This window comes from Carassius gibelio, chromosome A7, assembly GCF_023724105.1.
Source record: "Carassius gibelio isolate Cgi1373 ecotype wild population from Czech Republic chromosome A7, carGib1.2-hapl.c, whole genome shotgun sequence".
Lineage (NCBI taxonomy): Eukaryota > Metazoa > Chordata > Actinopteri > Cypriniformes > Cyprinidae > Carassius > Carassius gibelio.
Window position 1 is genome coordinate 6,659,300 of NC_068377.1, and position 17,892 is coordinate 6,677,191.

Sequence of the window (17,892 nt, forward strand, 5' to 3'; positions counted from 1 at the left end):
TTTTCAATAAAAAAAAAAATACGCCCACTTATTGCGCTCCAAGATGCCAGTGAAAACTAGAAAACATCATGGCGACGAGACGCTGTGTTTATATTATAAGAAAACTAAAGTCTTTTTTGTCATTGCATGCATGCAAAACTGTTGTAGGGGACTTCTAAAACAATATTTGGAACATTTTAAATGCCATATTAGGTGCTCTTTAATTGATTGATTGTATATATTTATACTAATGTTCAAAACTTGGGGTCTGTAAGATTTAATACTTTCATTCAGCAAGGATGCATTAAATTCGAAAGTGACGGTAAAGTAATTTATAATGTAACAAGGATTTCTATTTCAAATAAGTGCTGTTCTTTTAAAAATTCTATTTATAAAAGTGTCCAGAAAAAATTGCAACAAAAAAAGAAAAAGAAAGCAGCCTTGGTGAGCTTAAGAGACTTTAACAAATCTTAATTACCCACTTTTGAACAGCAGTGTACTTGATTCTGCATAAATGGTACACATAGTATTCTAGTTTGCCATTTCAAACACAGCCAGTGATCCTAATAGGGTTGTAATGAAAGAGTTGATGATCTACCTGAGGGAGGTAGAGGCGTTCCCCTGAAGAGCTCGTAGATCTTGGAGAGGTAGTTGCACATGCTGGTCTTGTCCGGCTCCTGACCTGCCGCCAGCTCTTTCCCTGTGATGAAAGGCTTAATGCCAAACTCCTTCTCTGCCACATCAAATGCCAGCTGAAGGTTTCTGGCACAGTCTTGCTCATTCAGAGAGTCATAATCGCTAGAGGAAACAAGGCGATTAGAACAGAGAGCATGGGACCTGAATTAAACAAGCTGCCCTCTTGACATTCATGCAAAGAAAGGACAATGTGCAGCTGTGAAACTTCTCTGCTTTCTTTAAGCTACTTTTGACAATCTCAAATGACAGAAATGATAAAGTGTGTGAAATGTTGCACATGGCAATGCTTTTCAAATGCTTTCTCAGCTAAGAATGCTTATATGTAAAAGTTACTCTGTATTAGATGATTAAGTATCATCTGGCAGGATATCTGTTTTCAAAAGGAAAAATGCTGTAACTTGGGAAAGCTGTTTCTTCAAGGGGTCAAAGTGCTTTTCAATTGTCCTGCTCATGTTTAGGATTACACAGTAACTGACTGTGCAAAGGCAAATGCTAATAAACATACAGGAGAGCTGACTGGAATGGTTGCCAAAACAGAATATGATTTATGGGCATGTCAGGAAGCAAACCAAATATTTGTTTACTGTGCTAACGACTTAATTCCATTGCTAATGATTCATCAAATGAACATTATCAAAGTGTCATGTAAACTACTGTTTTATAGAGACTGCTTGATTCATCCTTTATAATCGACAATATTAGCATGTATTTCAAGTTTCACTTTTGGTCATGATAGCATGACATTTATTGATTTATTTTTAAATGGTTATATTAGTTTTTTTTATTACTCCAAAATGTCATTTTATTTATTTAAAAAAAAAATGTGATACATGATATATGACGTGATATATGATATGATGTGATGGTAATACCATTAAGACGTGCAATACTTATTTGGACATGGATGATGGTATTACCATGTGATTAATATATGTACTTTTTAATTACCATGTATACCAATAATATTTTTCTTTGCTTGTTTGTTTGTGCATAAGGTAATACCAAAAGCCATGATATGTATTTTTCTATGGATATAGTACAGATGTAAAAAATAAAAAAAAATGCAACTGTAATGTTAATTACCATTTATTTATGTATTTATTGATTTTGCACGTGGTAGTGATTCCATGTTTTTTGTCAATTTCTAAAATTAAAATACTGTCCCAATGGCATGTTTTTAAGACAGGGTTTGTGTTTTATGTTGCTTTTTTCTGTACATAGCACCAACCTATGGTACTGTAAAGTGTAATATGGTAATACTACAGTATGTTTGTTTGTTTTTTTTTTACATGGTAGAATAGTAAGTTTAGGGTTTTCTTTTTTTTTTAACTTTGTACCATGATGCAATACCATGCATTTTTGGACATGGCACCAGAGTAATACCTCCTTTACACCTAAATCTGGACATTCTAGCAAGTTTTCATGTTTTTAAGACAAAGTTGGTACCATGGGAATATTACCACTTCCAGGGTAGTGTCTATGAACAACAGTAATCATATAATATCACTACCTACACAGTACTGCTATAGCACTTTGTCAGTGTCAATCATATAATTATATGCAATACTTTAGGTGATTCTACAGATCACAATGTTAGTTACAGATTTTAGATGTGAAATCTATCTCTGTTTCCTGCAGAAAAGAGATGTTGTGAAGAATCTTACATGAGCTGTGGTCTGAAGCGATGTATGAGAGCACAGAAAGCCAGACCACTGCTCCAGCAGGAAGTGAGGTCAGTCACATTCACAGCCCTGTAGCCCTCCGTCTGCTTCTGACACCACGTCAGTAACCGACTCGGCCTGATCTCAGACTCTGGTAAACAAGCAGAGGAAAATGTTATTTTGAAACCGATCAACCCAACAAATCTGAGAAGCAGAGACTTTAGCTGAATGGAAATATATTCAAGGAATGATCTGGACTGAAAGTCAAGGTGACGTCTTCTCTGTGTCAGGTGTCATCAATCTCACAGCAGCATAATCCTCCTCTTGCGTAACACAAAGTTTATTAATGTTTCAGAGTAGCGTGTCACTCTGACAACTAACTGTTTTAGGGGCAGTAAAGCCACGTCAACGAGCTCAAAAGAACAGCAACAGTGAAAGGATTTATTGTGACTGATTGATATGTGGGATTTGAGCTTTTGACTCTTGTTCTATTTCCTTTTTAAGAGGTAAATTTAGGCAAAAAAAGAGGAAGTTCTGCAGAAAAGTGCACATACAGTAAGTAACTAATTGCATTACTTAGTTACTTAGCCTGATGGAAGTGCCTCTGCACCTCACTCCCAGCATCTCTCAACATATGGGACAGAAAAGATGCCAATAAATAAAAGTAAATACAAAGTAATTTGGTTGTAAATGTAAAAGTAATTAATTTCTTTACTAGGAACTTGAAAAAGTAATCTGATTGCATTGTAATGCGTTTCCCCCAACACTGATCATGGGTTTCTCAAAAATATAGTAACAATAATAATAATTCAGCACTAAAGTGAGCATATCAGAATGATTTCTGAAGGATCCTGTGATGCTGAGGATATTTTAAAGACAATTAAAATACTACTTTTCACAATATTACTGTTTTTAATGTATTTCTGTTCGGGTAAATAAATGCAGACTTTTAGAGCATACAAGACCTTTTTTAAAAAAAACTAAACATTTAAATATTCCAAACTTTCGTCAAGTAGTGTATATTCTGGTATCTAATTAATATAAAGTTTAAAGGGCAAAAACACTATATTAAAAGAATAGTTCACCTAAAAATAAAAAACAGTCATTGTTTGCTCTCTCATGTCCTTCAAGACCTGTATGACTTTTTTTTTTCTGTGGAAAACAAATAGATATTCTGAGAAATGTTCATGCTGCTGATTTCTATAAACAAAAGCAGACAGAAGACTTTATTTATAGCATACAATTCTTGAAAGTTGTTTTTATAGCCCACTGTCATTGTGCTTTATTTTATGGAAATAAGCAGCATGAACATTCTTTAAAGTTTCTTCTTTTATGTTTCCTGAAACGAAAGATCACACAGGTTTGGAACGACATGAGGGTGAGTAAATAATGAAGTTCCATTTTTTGGATGAATGGTTCCTTTGAGGAGCATTGTCTGGAAGGTTCCTTACTCCTCACTTAAGGTAGTTCTCTTCTTACTTTGGCTCTGCTGGTAATAACAAATCTCAGTCTGGGTCAAATTCCCTCAGCAGGAATAAATTCTCCCTCTCCCTGAACCTGCCACATCGCTGAAGGAGTGCGCTCGCTCTGCTGTTTTGAGAACGTTCCTAAAACAGGAGCCGCCCGTTATCTGCAGAAGGTAGGAATGCTGTAAACACTCGTCTTCTCTCAACTTACTTGCCTTTTGCCTGTGATTATCACATGCAAATCTCAGCGCTCATATACAGTGACGGCAACTCATGAGGGACTGACCGGTGCACTCAAGTAAAAGAGCAGAGGATAATTATAGATATCGGTTAAGACTGATTAGAAGGTTCTTCCAACCTCTTCTGGCCAAGTTGACCGGGCGGCGTATCGTGGCGGCCCGCTCCAGAGAGCACGACTTCATCTCTCCACAGAAATAGTTGTTGCGGACCTACAAAGGAGAAATCTTAAATTTATATTTACGACTCTAAATTCTGATTGGATGAGCCATGTTTTAACCACAACAACAGCTTCATCACTATAACACATAGCTTTAAGGAGCTTACTGCTTTTTTTAAAACGGTGAAAACATAAATAAAGGAAAAGAAGCAGCAAATAGTAGAATTTAATAATAACAGTTTAAATTATCTGTAGGCATTTGTGGTTGCAAATCAGATTGCTGTTTTACTAAATTAATGTGTTTATTTATTATTATTTGACATGAGTGTTATAAGCAATAAATCACCTGAGGTTGTGCATTGCAGTGATTTTACCATTTTATTAAGTATTTTGATAGTAAATAGTAATGCCATTTCACCTGGTGGGGCCTCACACAGTTTGAATTGAGTTTGGGATAGCGTGTCCCTGGATCTATGGTGTATGAATCAAAGTTTTTGGTGATGTTTTCTGGTGTTGTCTGAGGTAGCAATCGGTACAGACTCTCCCTAGAAAAATAACAACAAAACAACTACATAAACAGGCTATTGATGGTATAATAAGAACCTGTTATCTTTCAATAAGGTTAAAATCGGAGGAAAAAAATATTCATTAAGATTACGATTATTAATTATGAAACCATTTATCTATTTATGAATCATTTTCATAACAAAATGTGTATAGATCACCGGTTTCTGTATTCATCTGGAGCTGTGTGTGCATTTATTGCTTGCACATGTGAAATTTGACCTTCACTGACCTTTCTGCCAGCACCTCGAGTGGATTTGTACCCTGCGCCCAACTTTTCACCATCCAAGCCGTGTCAAAGGCCGCCAGGAAACCGCGGGCACAGCCGGTCCCCATAGGCCAGAAGGGCTACAGTGAGACAGACAACCACAAACACATGTCACGAGAACGATTATTTAAGTTCAACTGCACAGTAATGTAATCTCCTCACCTCTAGAAGACTGTCTCCCACTAGTGCCACCAGCACACTGTGACCAAACCTCTCCCGGACGAGAGCGGCACTTTCGGACGCGTGCATGCTGGTGAAATCGAACATGGCCACATCAGGCTGAGCGCAGTGGTTCACGGCGTAGTCCAGCGTGGGCAGCTGGTAGTGGGTGGAGTAGTCGGCTGCCTCTCGTGCGTATGCCAGCAAAGCCTCTTGGTTCACATTCTCACTGTCCAGCAGAGCCTCAGTGTCGATATAATCCTAGTCAATACAAAACATTTGGTTACCACACCAAACAAACAGTATGTCTACCGACTGAAATTAAGCTGTGATAGCTGATTCTTTAACTAAGACTGTGAGCATGTCAAAACTAATCTCTACTGCTGTGATAGCTGGTTCTTCGGTCAACATGAAACCGGATTCTCGATGCATTTTACTTCTGAAATATAAATCAAACAGATACTATGAAAGAAACACAAGGTGGGACTTTAATGAACTGTGCATCAACTGTGCACTGAATGATTAAGCACTGAAATCAAGCAGTGAAGCAATTTTGTTAAAATTTTTATACGTTTAAAACAAAATTAATGTAGTGCGACCAACATGAAGAAACATAGGAAATTAATACACTCATGAATGTGCATCAGTGTCAGTGAGTCTTTTTGAACATGGCAAGGTTCAGGTTTTAAAATGACTAATTCATGTTCAGGCTGTAAATTGGGCAATTCAATTTGGAGAATTTAATTGTAAAATCATGGTACAATCACCAAAAGAAGAATTAATCTATAAAAAATATTTTAGTTTTTAACATTGAAAATATTAAGAAATGAACATGTTTACAAGCTTTAAGTTAAATATGTTATTACTGGAGGAGTACACCACATTTAAAGTCATTAAATTTCAACTTTTGTTGAAAATAGTAGTGTACTTTTTCAAAACCACATCAAAATCATATGTGCGTTTAAGCTACATAGTTTGAAAAAATATATAAATAATTATATATTTTTTCATTTTCTTTACTTTGGACACTGCTGCTTACCTTTAACCCTTAAACATAAACTTCACCAAATGCTAAAATTAACACAAAAAAATATTATTGTCTGAAAATAAGTCTTAATCTCTTATGCAACTTTGTTCCTCAAGAAAATGTATCTTGTTCTATGGATCCTTAAAAAATTTGATATTTTTTATTTGACATATATCAATACACTGGGGGGTGGGGCTTACAATTTTATTTGGTGACACTAGCGGCGCAGAAATTATTCAACTTGACCAGAAAAATCCAGATCTTTGCAAAATGGCCTCTAAATAAAATATCTGCCTTCAGACAGTGAAAAAAGGCCTTGAGGAAAGATTGGATGATTTTCCAAAGCTGGCCACAATCCAAAATCGGGTTTTAGTGAACACTCAGTCCTAGCACTCGACTCACTGTGTGAATCAGATCAGCACAGACAGTGCCAACAACCCTAATGTGCGTCAAAGATGAGGCCCAAGGACTGAGAGTACCAGAGAGCGTTTGTGATTGTGCGCCTCCAGCCTCTGGACATTTTGATGTGTTTTTAGGCGCCCCTTCCCACCGTCTTGCAAGAAGCGGAGATAAAGAGTTCACTCAACACTTGCTACAGAGCAAAGCACCAAACTCACATGAATGATGACACCCTTGTCCAGCAGGCTCTGCTTCTTAGCTGTCATGACAAAGTAGTGCGTGTTGTCTTTGTAGTAGACGATGTTCTCTAAATCAATCCCTGCAAAGGAGACAAAATCGCGGTGTTACTTAAATCTGTGTCAGAGATTCTCATCAGTAACGTCTTCATGCCTGTAATATGACAAAACGAAGCTCGTGAGGTCAGAGAGTGAGTTTAATACAGGATTTTGAAGGAATTCAGTTTCAAAGGGGTACGAGTCATGACAGGTATACAAAGCATACGGAAGTTTTTGAAGGGGAGGATGCCCATGATCCCCTAAAGCATAAACATTTACGTAACAAATCAGAGCAGGAGGATGATAACTGAAATATAGCCGCTCCATACAGCAGATAACACTGACACGCTTGTGGAAAACATTGCGGGAAGGAAGTGAAAGCACATAGCTGAGACGATTCTGAGACATTTCTTTATTATACAGAGGGCTGGATGCTTAGTTTAGACTAATGTGGTGTATTTTTAGTGGCTAATGTGACATTTATTGCTCACCGGTTTCCTGTTTGAGATCCTGGAAAAATTTCTGGTTGAAGATGAAGGCAACTCCACTTATCTCTTCCACCTTTGCCTCAGCGGTGGTGTTTCTGTTGATAAAGTTTGCCGTTATGGCAATGGCCAGTTTGCCACGAAATTCCTTTCTCCTGAATCCTGAGAAAGAGAGAGAGGAGGAGGAGAATAGAGCAAGGGGAAAAGCACTTAGGGTTTTTTAAAGCAATAACGTTGTGTTTGCTTCCTCGTGTTTGAACGAGGTAAACGAACGCAGCAAAAACACCAGTATTATAATCTTATTTTAGGTTCACAGAGTTCACACTGAATACTGCAAATCTGAAGATATTTTGGGGGTTAAAAGACAATTAATATTTAGTAACATCATCAATTTAACTGTACTGATACTACTGAACTGAATTGAGTTGGACAAACATTGCATCATTGACACTTAAACTGAACTCAAACAACTAAACAGAGTTGAATTATGATACCATTGTCTTCTATAGAGCTGCTTTAAAGCTGAAATCTCATGTGTATCATGATTAATTTTACAGGAATGACACTGTTATTTTCCTGTATATTAATATGAAGCTGAGATTTTTGAAAAATGTCTTTCAAATGAGTATTTCCTGTAATGCATGGTGACAGGTAAAGTAGAGATGCTGGAATTCGGTGACATCACAAACACAATTTGAAAATGATGACAAAATCTTCATATTTGGGTGAACTATCCCTTTGATCACTGAACATGAATATACAGAGTCTGTCAAGTAAATCTCTTTGGATAAAGAGAGATTGGTCTGCACAAAAAATGAAAAGCTAAAGACTGCCTTTTCAGAATAATTGTACTCAAAAATAGAGTCCCAAGAGATCAACAAAATAATCTGATTCTCATTGTTTGTCAGTTTTGTTTTTTTCGGAAAAAAATATATTTTTTATAGCATTATGCCCGATTAAGATGTGTTGGAGCTCAGTTATGAAAAAGAGGGAAAATTACTGTGTCTTTGTGTATTAGAACTAAACACTAATGGCAAATAAGTTCTTCCCAATTTTACAAAAACGGCACAAGCTGTTTATTTTTAATGGCTGATGATGAGTGAGTTGAGTCGACTCTACTGCTTCTCTATATGAACAAACACCGATTTGATTAATTGCCAGAACTGTTCCATTACTGCCCTGTTGTTAATTCACTAAGGCATCAGTTCTTCTCTTCGTCATCTACTTTTCAGTCCAAATCCAGCTGTTTTCGTCTGACCGCTGCTCTGCCTTCAAATTGGGGTAAATTTAACTTTCCCAAGATGTCTTGAACTAGCTCACTTAATGTCCAAAAGGAGCTGGGGTTCTTTTCCCCCTAAAGTTACTCATGATTGGGCAATGGGCAATAGCTTAGAAGGCCCCACAAATGGCCTTTTTTGGAAAAAGCATTTGGTTAGGGATAAGTGAAAATATGAGGAACCTAGAAAACAGAGTCCAACAGACACACATCATCAGTTGAAAAGTGTTCAGAAACTCTAAGAGCACGCTGATCTCATGTGTAACCGTTGGGTGGCTGGTGACATCATACAGTCTCTCTTTACACAGCAGAACACAATTTTATGGCTTAATAACCTTCTTGGATAAAACAATCCATTCTAGGGACTTCAGCCAAGAGCACGGGCCAAGTTTTAAGAGTTGCTGAGGTTGTTTTAATGATAGAAACGCATAACAAAGAGAGGGTTTGGATTTTATCTTAAAAAGTTTTATTAATGCTGTTTAAAGGAATAGGTCACCCAAAAATTCAAATTTGCTGAAAAAATACTCACCCTCAGGCCATTCAAGATCTAGATGAGTTTGTTTCTTCATGTAAACAGATTTGGAAGTTTGGATCATGTGTTTACCAGTGGATCCTCTGAAGTGAATGGGTGCCGTCAGAATGAGAGTCCAAACAGCTGATAAAAATATCACTATAATTGTGGATTATTGTGATGTTTTCATCAGCGGTATGGGCTGTCATTCTGACGGCACCCATTCACTTCAGATCATCCACTGGAGAGCAAGTGATGTAATACTAAATTTCGCCAAATCTGTTCTGATGAAGAAACAAACTCATCCACTCATGAGAGTGAGTAGATTTTCAGCAAATTTCCATTTTTGGGTGAACTATTCCTATATTTTCCATTTTGCTCATATTCTGACTTTGGCACATAATGAAATGGCAAAGAATGAAACCTCAAATTTTGTGACTTGTTGAGAATTGTGCGATTACATATTTTGAAAGACCATGCGACATGCTATTTTCAAGTACATGCTACCATATTTTAGGAAGGTAAATTTTTGGTTACTGCTGGAACAGTGTAATCATAGAGCAAAGATTATTATAGCCTCTTGGTTACTGTGCAAACAAAGGGCTGCATGTGTGTTTATTGTAGTCGGCATTATAGGTGTAATTCAGCACGGCATACACATTTTATTTCTCCTGAGCAGTTCTTTAATGATGACTGAGCAGCTATTGCATCATTTCCACCCATCTGGGCTTATACCTTCTAAAGAGTTTCGTCTCCCATCAGCTCCCACCACAACATCAAAGTCGAAGTCGGCCACAGGGTGATCCGCAGGCCGGATCTCTGCCCTCCAACCCGGCCCTGCGGAAACAAACACATTCATTCAGCCTGAAAAATGACAGATCAAAACAGAGATCTCGTTATTATCTCCTAGAGAACAATGAGGTTTTCAGATGCTTTTCAGATTACTTTTCAGAGATTGATCCAAGTAATCTATTAGCTTTTCTTCTTGAGTTTTAGAATAAATCTCAACAGTGTCTCAAAATGTCCTCTGATTTGGCTAGATGTTTTAAATATGAATAAGACTTAATTATCTGAGCAGTTAAATGTATGTATGCATTTAGCAGATGCTTTTGTCCAAAGCGACTTAAATTGCATTCAGGCTAATAATTTGTTTCCTAACATGTGTTCCCCGGGATTCGAACCCCCAACCTTGTGCTTGCTAACACAATGCTCTACAGCTTGAGCTACAGGAACACTGTTACCCACTTTAATTTTCTACCACTATACTCTTGCATGCCAGCTATGACTCATTTGTTAGGAGAAATAAAAATAGTCAAGCCAGTCTACTTAGAAAACAACCCTAGCAATCTTTGTATTTCAAAAGAGATTTCAACAATGCCTCAAAGTCCAAAAACTGTTATCCACAAACATTTTATAGCTCTAGTCTTACTGCATGCCAATATTTGATTCTGTTCTTTCTATATTTATTTCCCATAAGGAATTTCAGAAGCATCTAGGAGTTGATACAAACCTTGGAACTCATTTAATCTCCAAAGCAACATTTGAGCACTATTTTTTTCTTCCGGGGAGGACAGGAGCTGGGAGGAGCGATAGATTAACAAAAACAAATATCTAAATATTTCAAGACACTTCACCCAAGTTCACTTCTGAAGGACTGCTCTTGCTGAACCACAGGTTGTTTTAAATGAAAATAATCTGCTAAAAGAAAACATATTTTTTTAACAGCTACATATTTCATCGAGATTAGGTCATGTTACTCCTGTGTGCATTATGCAATCCTGCCAAAAATCGCCATGCATTCCAGTCACAGCAAGTCATTCAGTTATTAATAATAAAAGCAAACCATCAATGTCAAACATTTAAAGTACAACTTTAAAGCAAAATAAACACAAATCTAAGAACCTTACATGATCCAACTGGACTAGATCCAGGGTCATGAGTATCGCTCAAAGTCATTGTACAGGGTCACAGCAAGCACACATTCTTAATTTAGAAAGCTCTTTTGGTTTTATCAGCCTGCTGTCATTGCTGTTGAAGGGAGAAAGATAGATTGCTAATGGTCTAGAAGTCTAGGGGAGAAGCTTACGCAATGTTGTTCTTCCATAGATGACCAAAGTGGCCAGATATGGAAATGCACTCCTTGGACCTACAGTATGAATGGTGTTTCTAATTATCAAGATCTACTAATCGGTTAGAAATCTCAAGGAATCTTGTGAAATTATCATCTTTTCACACTGAGGACAATTGAGGCACTCAAATACAACTATTAAAAAAGGCTCAAACCTTCACTGATGCTCCAGAAGGAAACAAGATGCATTAAGAGTTGGGGGCTGAAAACTTTTGAACACAAAGATGTCCAAATTTTTCTTATTTTGTTGAAATATAATTTCTTCAAAAGTTTTCACCCCCCAGCTCTTAATGCATCTGGTTTCCTTCTGGAGAATCAGTGAATGTTTGAATCTTTTTTAATAGTTGCGTTTGAGTCCCTCAATTGTCCTCAGTGTAAAACAAAAAATGGATCTCAAAATCATACAGTCACTGCTGGAAAGGGTTCAAAGATGCAAAGATGCTGGAAAACTGAAGAATCTGCAGGACCTTAAAGATTTTTCTGAAGAACAGTTCTCAGTTTAACTGTTCAGAACAAACAAGGGACTCGTGCACAACCATCACAAAACAGAAAGACAGTCGAGGATCATCCAGGTAACAGCACACAGTATTAAGAACTAAGGGCTCCCAAACTTTTGAATGGGGTTATTTTAATAATTTCAGCAATTATGTCTTGTGGACTATGACAGCAATGTCTTGTGGACTATATGCAAACATATTTTATGCACAATATCTTACTCAGGACAGTACTAAATAAAAATGAACACGCATTTAGTATGATCTCTCTTATTTTCTTAATTATTCACATTTTCACAGATTCTGCAAGGGGTTACCAAACTTTCGGAATGCCACTGTATGTAGTCATAAAAGGACAATTAGATGCGGGAGGGGAGAGTGAAGTGGATCTGCACACTTTTCCATGGGCATTAAAATTGCACTAACAGCTCTGCAGGTGTTGTTTGGTTGTCATGGAAAAAGCTATTATAGTGAGGCAGGAAGCACTCCATCCGTTCATCTTCCTGGTAATGACAGACCAGCCCAGGAAACCTTAACCAGCTCATGAGAAAATGTCAGAGACAGCTAAATCAAAAGAACCTACAGGTAGATTCATCAAGAAGCTTATGTGGTTTCTAATGAAACTATGGGATATAAAGTTAATTAAATCAAAGTAGTGGGATATATGGACATTCTGGGTATAGTTGGTGCATTTATTATATCCAATGAAAAGTTTGATTGCTACATAACCCCATATTATCTTTTGTGTTGTTTTTATACAGTAGTTTTGTGTTATCATCTAGCTTTTCAGTAGCTAAAAACAGCAGAGCATGGCGCTAGCAACACCAAGGTCATCGTGTCCAGGGAACGCAAGGACTGATAGAAAATGTGTACTTTGAATGCAATGCAAGTCACTATTTTAAAAAAAGTGTCTGCCAAATGTTAATGTAAATATTTAGTATTCTGGAAGTAGCGATAATAAACACGGAGTAGGAGTGTCCAAACTTTCGACTGACTGCTAGTCGCGAGAACGTCTAGTCTGGATCTGGGGCTGTCAGTCTAACCTTCATTCTCCTGGTCCTCTGGAGGCTCCACCAGCTTGATGAACTCCACATTTACGTGAAACTCCACACCCAGAAGCAGAGCGATCTTCAGGAGCATGAGCTGGAGCTGCCGAATGCCTGCCAAACCCAGCCAGAGCAAGAACCATTAGCGTCACAGTCACGCTAACACTGCCTCACTTATAAAAACACCAACCAGTGGAACTAACAGATGTGAGAACAGAAATATTGTCATTAGAGTGGCAGGATAGTATTTTCACTTAGTGCTTGTTCATTTGAATCGGTCATCTCAAAAAAACTGAAATACTATCATCATCTCTTTTCCATACAGTGAAAATGGATGGGGTCTGTCAAGCTCCTAAAAGGACATTAAAGCAACATGAAAGTAGTTCATATGACTTATGTGCAATATTCCAAATCCTGAAAGGTCATGCGATAGCTTTATACGAGGAACAAACTGAAATGTAAGGTTTGAGAGCCAGTGGTCGCAATCCACTTCACTGTATGGAAACAGCAGCCTTTTGAACGGTTTTCAACAGAAAGAAAATATTCTGCGATAGATTGATGGTGCTAAGACTGTAAATGTATTATCTATTTGATGAAATATAGTTAATATGCTACTAAGTCAATACATTTTATTGAAATTCAGCTATGAAATAAGGATGTTGATGGAAAGCAATAACTTAATGACTATAATCAAGAAAATTGAACAAAATATACATTAGAAAATACATTAGAGTTAAGTCTACTTGACTTTTAAATTATTTGTACTTTAATATTTATGTTAATTCAATGGGAATTAACTGTTATAGTATTATTTATATATTATTTTGATTATGTCATTTTTTTTTTTTTTTTTAAATAATTTATAGAATTTTTTTTTACAAAAAATGTGATGTGCTTTTGTCATTTAAAAAAAAAATACTATTTAGATGTATTTTTATTTTTAGTTTAAGTTTTTATTTATGTCCAGTTAGTCACTTTAGTGCTTTAACTTAATAAGTAGCCAACTCAACATTCTTTTTATTTCAGCTTTATTTCAATAAAAATGTTTATAATAGTATTAGTTTTAGCTATCTATAATAACATGAGGGAATGCGTTTCCTCAAATGAGTTAAATAGACTTAACTTATCAGGATATTTAATGTAGGTTTTGTTGGTAAAATATCACTGTAATAACCTTCAAATGTCACATACACTGCATGTATAGATAAAGGAAGGGCTTGGAAAAGAATCAAAAGGAGAACTAAAAATGACTACTGCTTTAAACAAGGAAGTTATGATAGGTTGCTTATAATATGCAGAGAATGAGAAGTCGTTTCAGTTAACTCACTGATGTGGTCTATTGCTCCAGCACAGAACTTTCCATAGAACTTCTTGGCTCCTAAAGCCCTGAGGTCATGAATGGTGTAGGGCCAGAGATGTAAGACGTTGTTCCTGGAGAATGTATCTCTCTTCTCTATCACCACTACTTTGGCTCCGAGGAAAGCTAACTCGATGGCAGTCCGCAAGCCACAGGGGCCTCCTCCAATTATCAAGCACTGAAAGTTACAATCAGAAATTGAGAGAATCAGCAGGGTAAGAACTTAACCAAGGTCACTCTTTCCATTTAAAAAACAGAGACAGTACAGAACAAATGGGTGATGCTTTTGTTTTCATTGCCTTTTAAAATTCCACAAGTATATACTGTATAAAAGAAGGGAATACAGAGATCTAAGACAACTCTTTCTCTCTAGGACCACTGTGCACTTTATAATCTTTATTGAAATTTAAGGAGCCTATTTTACTCTGCGGTAAGCAAACAGCTTTTGCCCACTCTTTCAGGAAGTATCATTGAAAGCAGAAAATCTTAGCATACAAGCTCAAAGAAAGTGAAGCTCTAATGCAAATGTTTATCCAAACACCACATAACAACCAGTGCCAATAACTGGAGGCGCGTGTGTGATTTCCTCAGCATTAAATCACAGTTCAAAGGCATGATTCATGAAACAGGCTTGTATGAGTGGATGAAGTCAAGACGTCAGGTTCCGGGACGTGTCTGAGAATGCCTGCTGTGGGTATGACTTCATCCTCTCTGGTTTACTGATGAAAGATTAGTTTTTTTGTGAGGAGATGATCTCCACACATATCTATTCTTGAGTCACAGAAGAGAGCCACATCTTGGACTTTCATCATGCAAAGCTTTAGCTCATTTTTAGTCCAGATGGTACAATGTGACTTTTTTTTTCTACTTGATCTATTCACTTCCTACCCCTCCTTTGATTTCCGTCAACTTCAGAATGGTTAATTGACCTCAAAATAAGGAAGCAGCAGTGAGGGCAGCTAGCGTTTCCTGTCACAGTGTGTACGGCAAAGACTCTCTGACTGTGCTGTGATCAATATTGTGATACACTCGGGTTTCAGCCCCTCCTGATCCTGGATCTTATCATGTTTATGTAGACCTCAATGCCTGTATGGATAGTTGTCCCTGGCACTGTGTCAGTTGTGGCTATTTACAGATCCCAGCATTCTAGAAGCACAGATAATGTGATTAAAAATAAGTGATTTAGTCAGTGATTTGTGTGTATGTACAAATGTATTTAGAAACAACAAGAAAAGTTTAGAAATATATATATATGTGTGTGTGTATTTGTAAGAGGAGTGTGATTTCACCTAGTTCAACATGTTCCAGGATTATCAAAGATGTGAATCCAGGAACATTTTAAACTTGGTGAAATCACGCTCCTCTTACAAATATAGACACACATTCTAAATGGGGTGAACATGCCAATCAACCAATCAGAATTGAGATATAACTTTTCAGAAATGATCTGTTTTAGGCTTACAATCAGGGTTAGGTTATTCTAGACCCTTGTTAATCAGCTATCATTTCCCACTGATTTTAGGAATAAATTATGGAGGTTTAGGGGTAGGGATTGGGTTAAGTCTATATTTTTTATAATAATGTTGATCCAGGATCAACAAAAGATGTTGATCCTGGAACATGTTGTACTTGGCAAAATCATGACGACCGTATTTGTAAGTAACATGGTTTAAAGTATAGTGTGTGTGTGTGTCATTACTTAGATATTCTTTGGGGGGAAATGTTCCCAGTTTTTCAGAAGGAAGTTAAAACTGACAAAATCTCACAGGTAGAAATACCTGTAATTTTGACCTTGTGGGGACATTTTTGTGTGTTTGTGTGTGTGAATAACAGGGTTGACAGTGCCAATAGGAATGTGACTGTAATGTTGAGTAAGAGGCTTAACGGTATTAAAATGAATCTACAAAATGTAAATTTTTAAGTAACAGGGCTGAATATATTAACACCAATTTTCTATATTTAAGTAACAAGATTAAGAGTATCAGTAGGAGTTTGTGAATTTGTGTGCAACAGGGTTGAGAGAATCAATAGAAAAAGTGTATTTTAAGTAACCAGATTAAAAAGGGTCAGCAAAACTGTGTTCGTGTATTTTTTTAATAACATATCCGATATTTAAAAATAGCAATATTGACTGTGTGTGTTTTCTAAGCAACAGTGTTGAAAATATCAACAGCAACTGTATATTTTTAAGTAACAAGACTAAAAGTATGAGTAAGAGTGTGTTTGTGCATTTGTGAGTATCAGGGTTGAAAGAATCAATAGAAATTGTGTATTTTAAATAAGATTGCAGGTATCAACAAAACTTGTTTGGATATTTGTGAGTAACAGGGTTGAAAAAATTAATATAAATTGTTTTATCTGAAGTAACAAGACTTCTAGTATCAACAGGAGTGTGTTTTTGAGCTGTGGGGCTACAAGTATCTACAGCAGTGTAGCAGTAGTGGTGAAAGTATTGGGGTTGGAGGAATGCATACAGAGAAAACAAGAATGTATTAAATGCCTGAGGGGAGATCTGTTATTCCTCAGTGCTGCAGGTATGAGGCTGGCAGACACAGGTGGCCACTGCACTGTCTGGACAGGTCTATCTCTGTACTGCTGCTTTTGATTACACTGGCTGGACCAGTTACCACCAGAACATACTGACAGACCAGGTGCACAGTTTCTGTTTGACTTTACCTTAACTAAAAGCCACAGAGAATGAACAAAGGCAGCCTATTCAGAAAAGAGCCACGCAACCAATCCATCCCCATTTACCATCCCCACAGACTAATGAAACGCTCCATCAGTCAGAGCAGATATGAACACAATGATAACTCTTTTGTTTCTGCTCATCCCCACCCTGAAACCGAACAGAAGAGTAAATCCAGTGGTGAAGTTTCCTGTCGAGTCAGCATGGAGCTGTTTCCTGTCTATCGGTGGGTGCTCAAAATCAAACATGTTTTTGGTTGCCCATAGTATTAGAAGTATCAAAATACTTTTTGTGATGAAATTTGATGTTTTCATAATGAAATTAAATTGAGAGCAAATGGAGGCTAATACCTCCAAAAATCAAGCAATGTCTGTTTCCACCAGAGTTTTAAAGTGATACTCCACCCCAAAAATAAAATTTTGTCATTAAATCACTTACCACTTACAAATAAATGCAGCCTTGCTGAGCAATTGGAGACTTCCTGCAAATATGTGGAGTTATTATTAATAATAAAAAAGACAGTAATAAAAAAGTCACGAAACTGGCACAGCTAAAATTGTGTATAATCAGAACTATTCAACTATTCCTGAAACCTATGTAGTAAATCACTAAACATAATCATATATATATATATATATATATATATATATATATATATATATATATATATATATATATATATATATATATATGTATGTGTGTGTGTGTGGGTGTGTTAATATGAATGACACAAGAATCAAAAATCAAAAAGCACTCACTGCCTGTTATTAGTTTTGCTTATTTTGTTTGCAGTGACTGTCTAAACTTTGAGATTAAGCCTCTGAGTTCTCTGCAATAGTAATAAAGCCAGTATAAAACAATAAAAGAGGCAGTTGAGCTGGCCCACTGGTTGATAAAGAGAGAATGAGCTCATATCCTGGACAGACTGTGAATCTGGCAGACAGTTGTAGGCTGGTGAGCAGTGATATTGTGTCACTCTTCCTAAACCACACCTTTTTTTCCCCCGCAACTCGAG

The 17,892-nt window shown here is 36.8% G+C and overlaps 1 protein-coding gene across 3 annotated transcripts in view; it reads right to left on the reverse strand.

Annotated features, from left to right (window-relative positions):
- LOC128016518 (F-actin-monooxygenase MICAL2) overlaps positions 1 to 17,892 on the reverse strand; it is a 48,248-nt gene that overhangs the window by 15,821 nt on the left and 14,535 nt on the right. For all 3 annotated transcript variants that reach the window (XM_052601074.1, XM_052601073.1, XM_052601075.1), the window contains 11 exons: positions 14,159 to 14,366; positions 12,829 to 12,945; positions 9,899 to 10,000; positions 7,383 to 7,538; positions 6,835 to 6,935; positions 5,194 to 5,451; positions 4,996 to 5,111; positions 4,618 to 4,744; positions 4,161 to 4,251; positions 2,340 to 2,487; positions 578 to 777 (listed from right to left, as the gene is read on the reverse strand). In XM_052601074.1, coding sequence (XP_052457034.1) covers positions 578 to 777; positions 2,340 to 2,487; positions 4,161 to 4,251; positions 4,618 to 4,744; positions 4,996 to 5,111; positions 5,194 to 5,451; positions 6,835 to 6,935; positions 7,383 to 7,538; positions 9,899 to 10,000; positions 12,829 to 12,945; positions 14,159 to 14,366 — 1,624 coding nt within the window. The remainder of the gene's footprint in view (positions 1 to 577; positions 778 to 2,339; positions 2,488 to 4,160; positions 4,252 to 4,617; positions 4,745 to 4,995; positions 5,112 to 5,193; positions 5,452 to 6,834; positions 6,936 to 7,382; positions 7,539 to 9,898; positions 10,001 to 12,828; positions 12,946 to 14,158; positions 14,367 to 17,892) is intronic.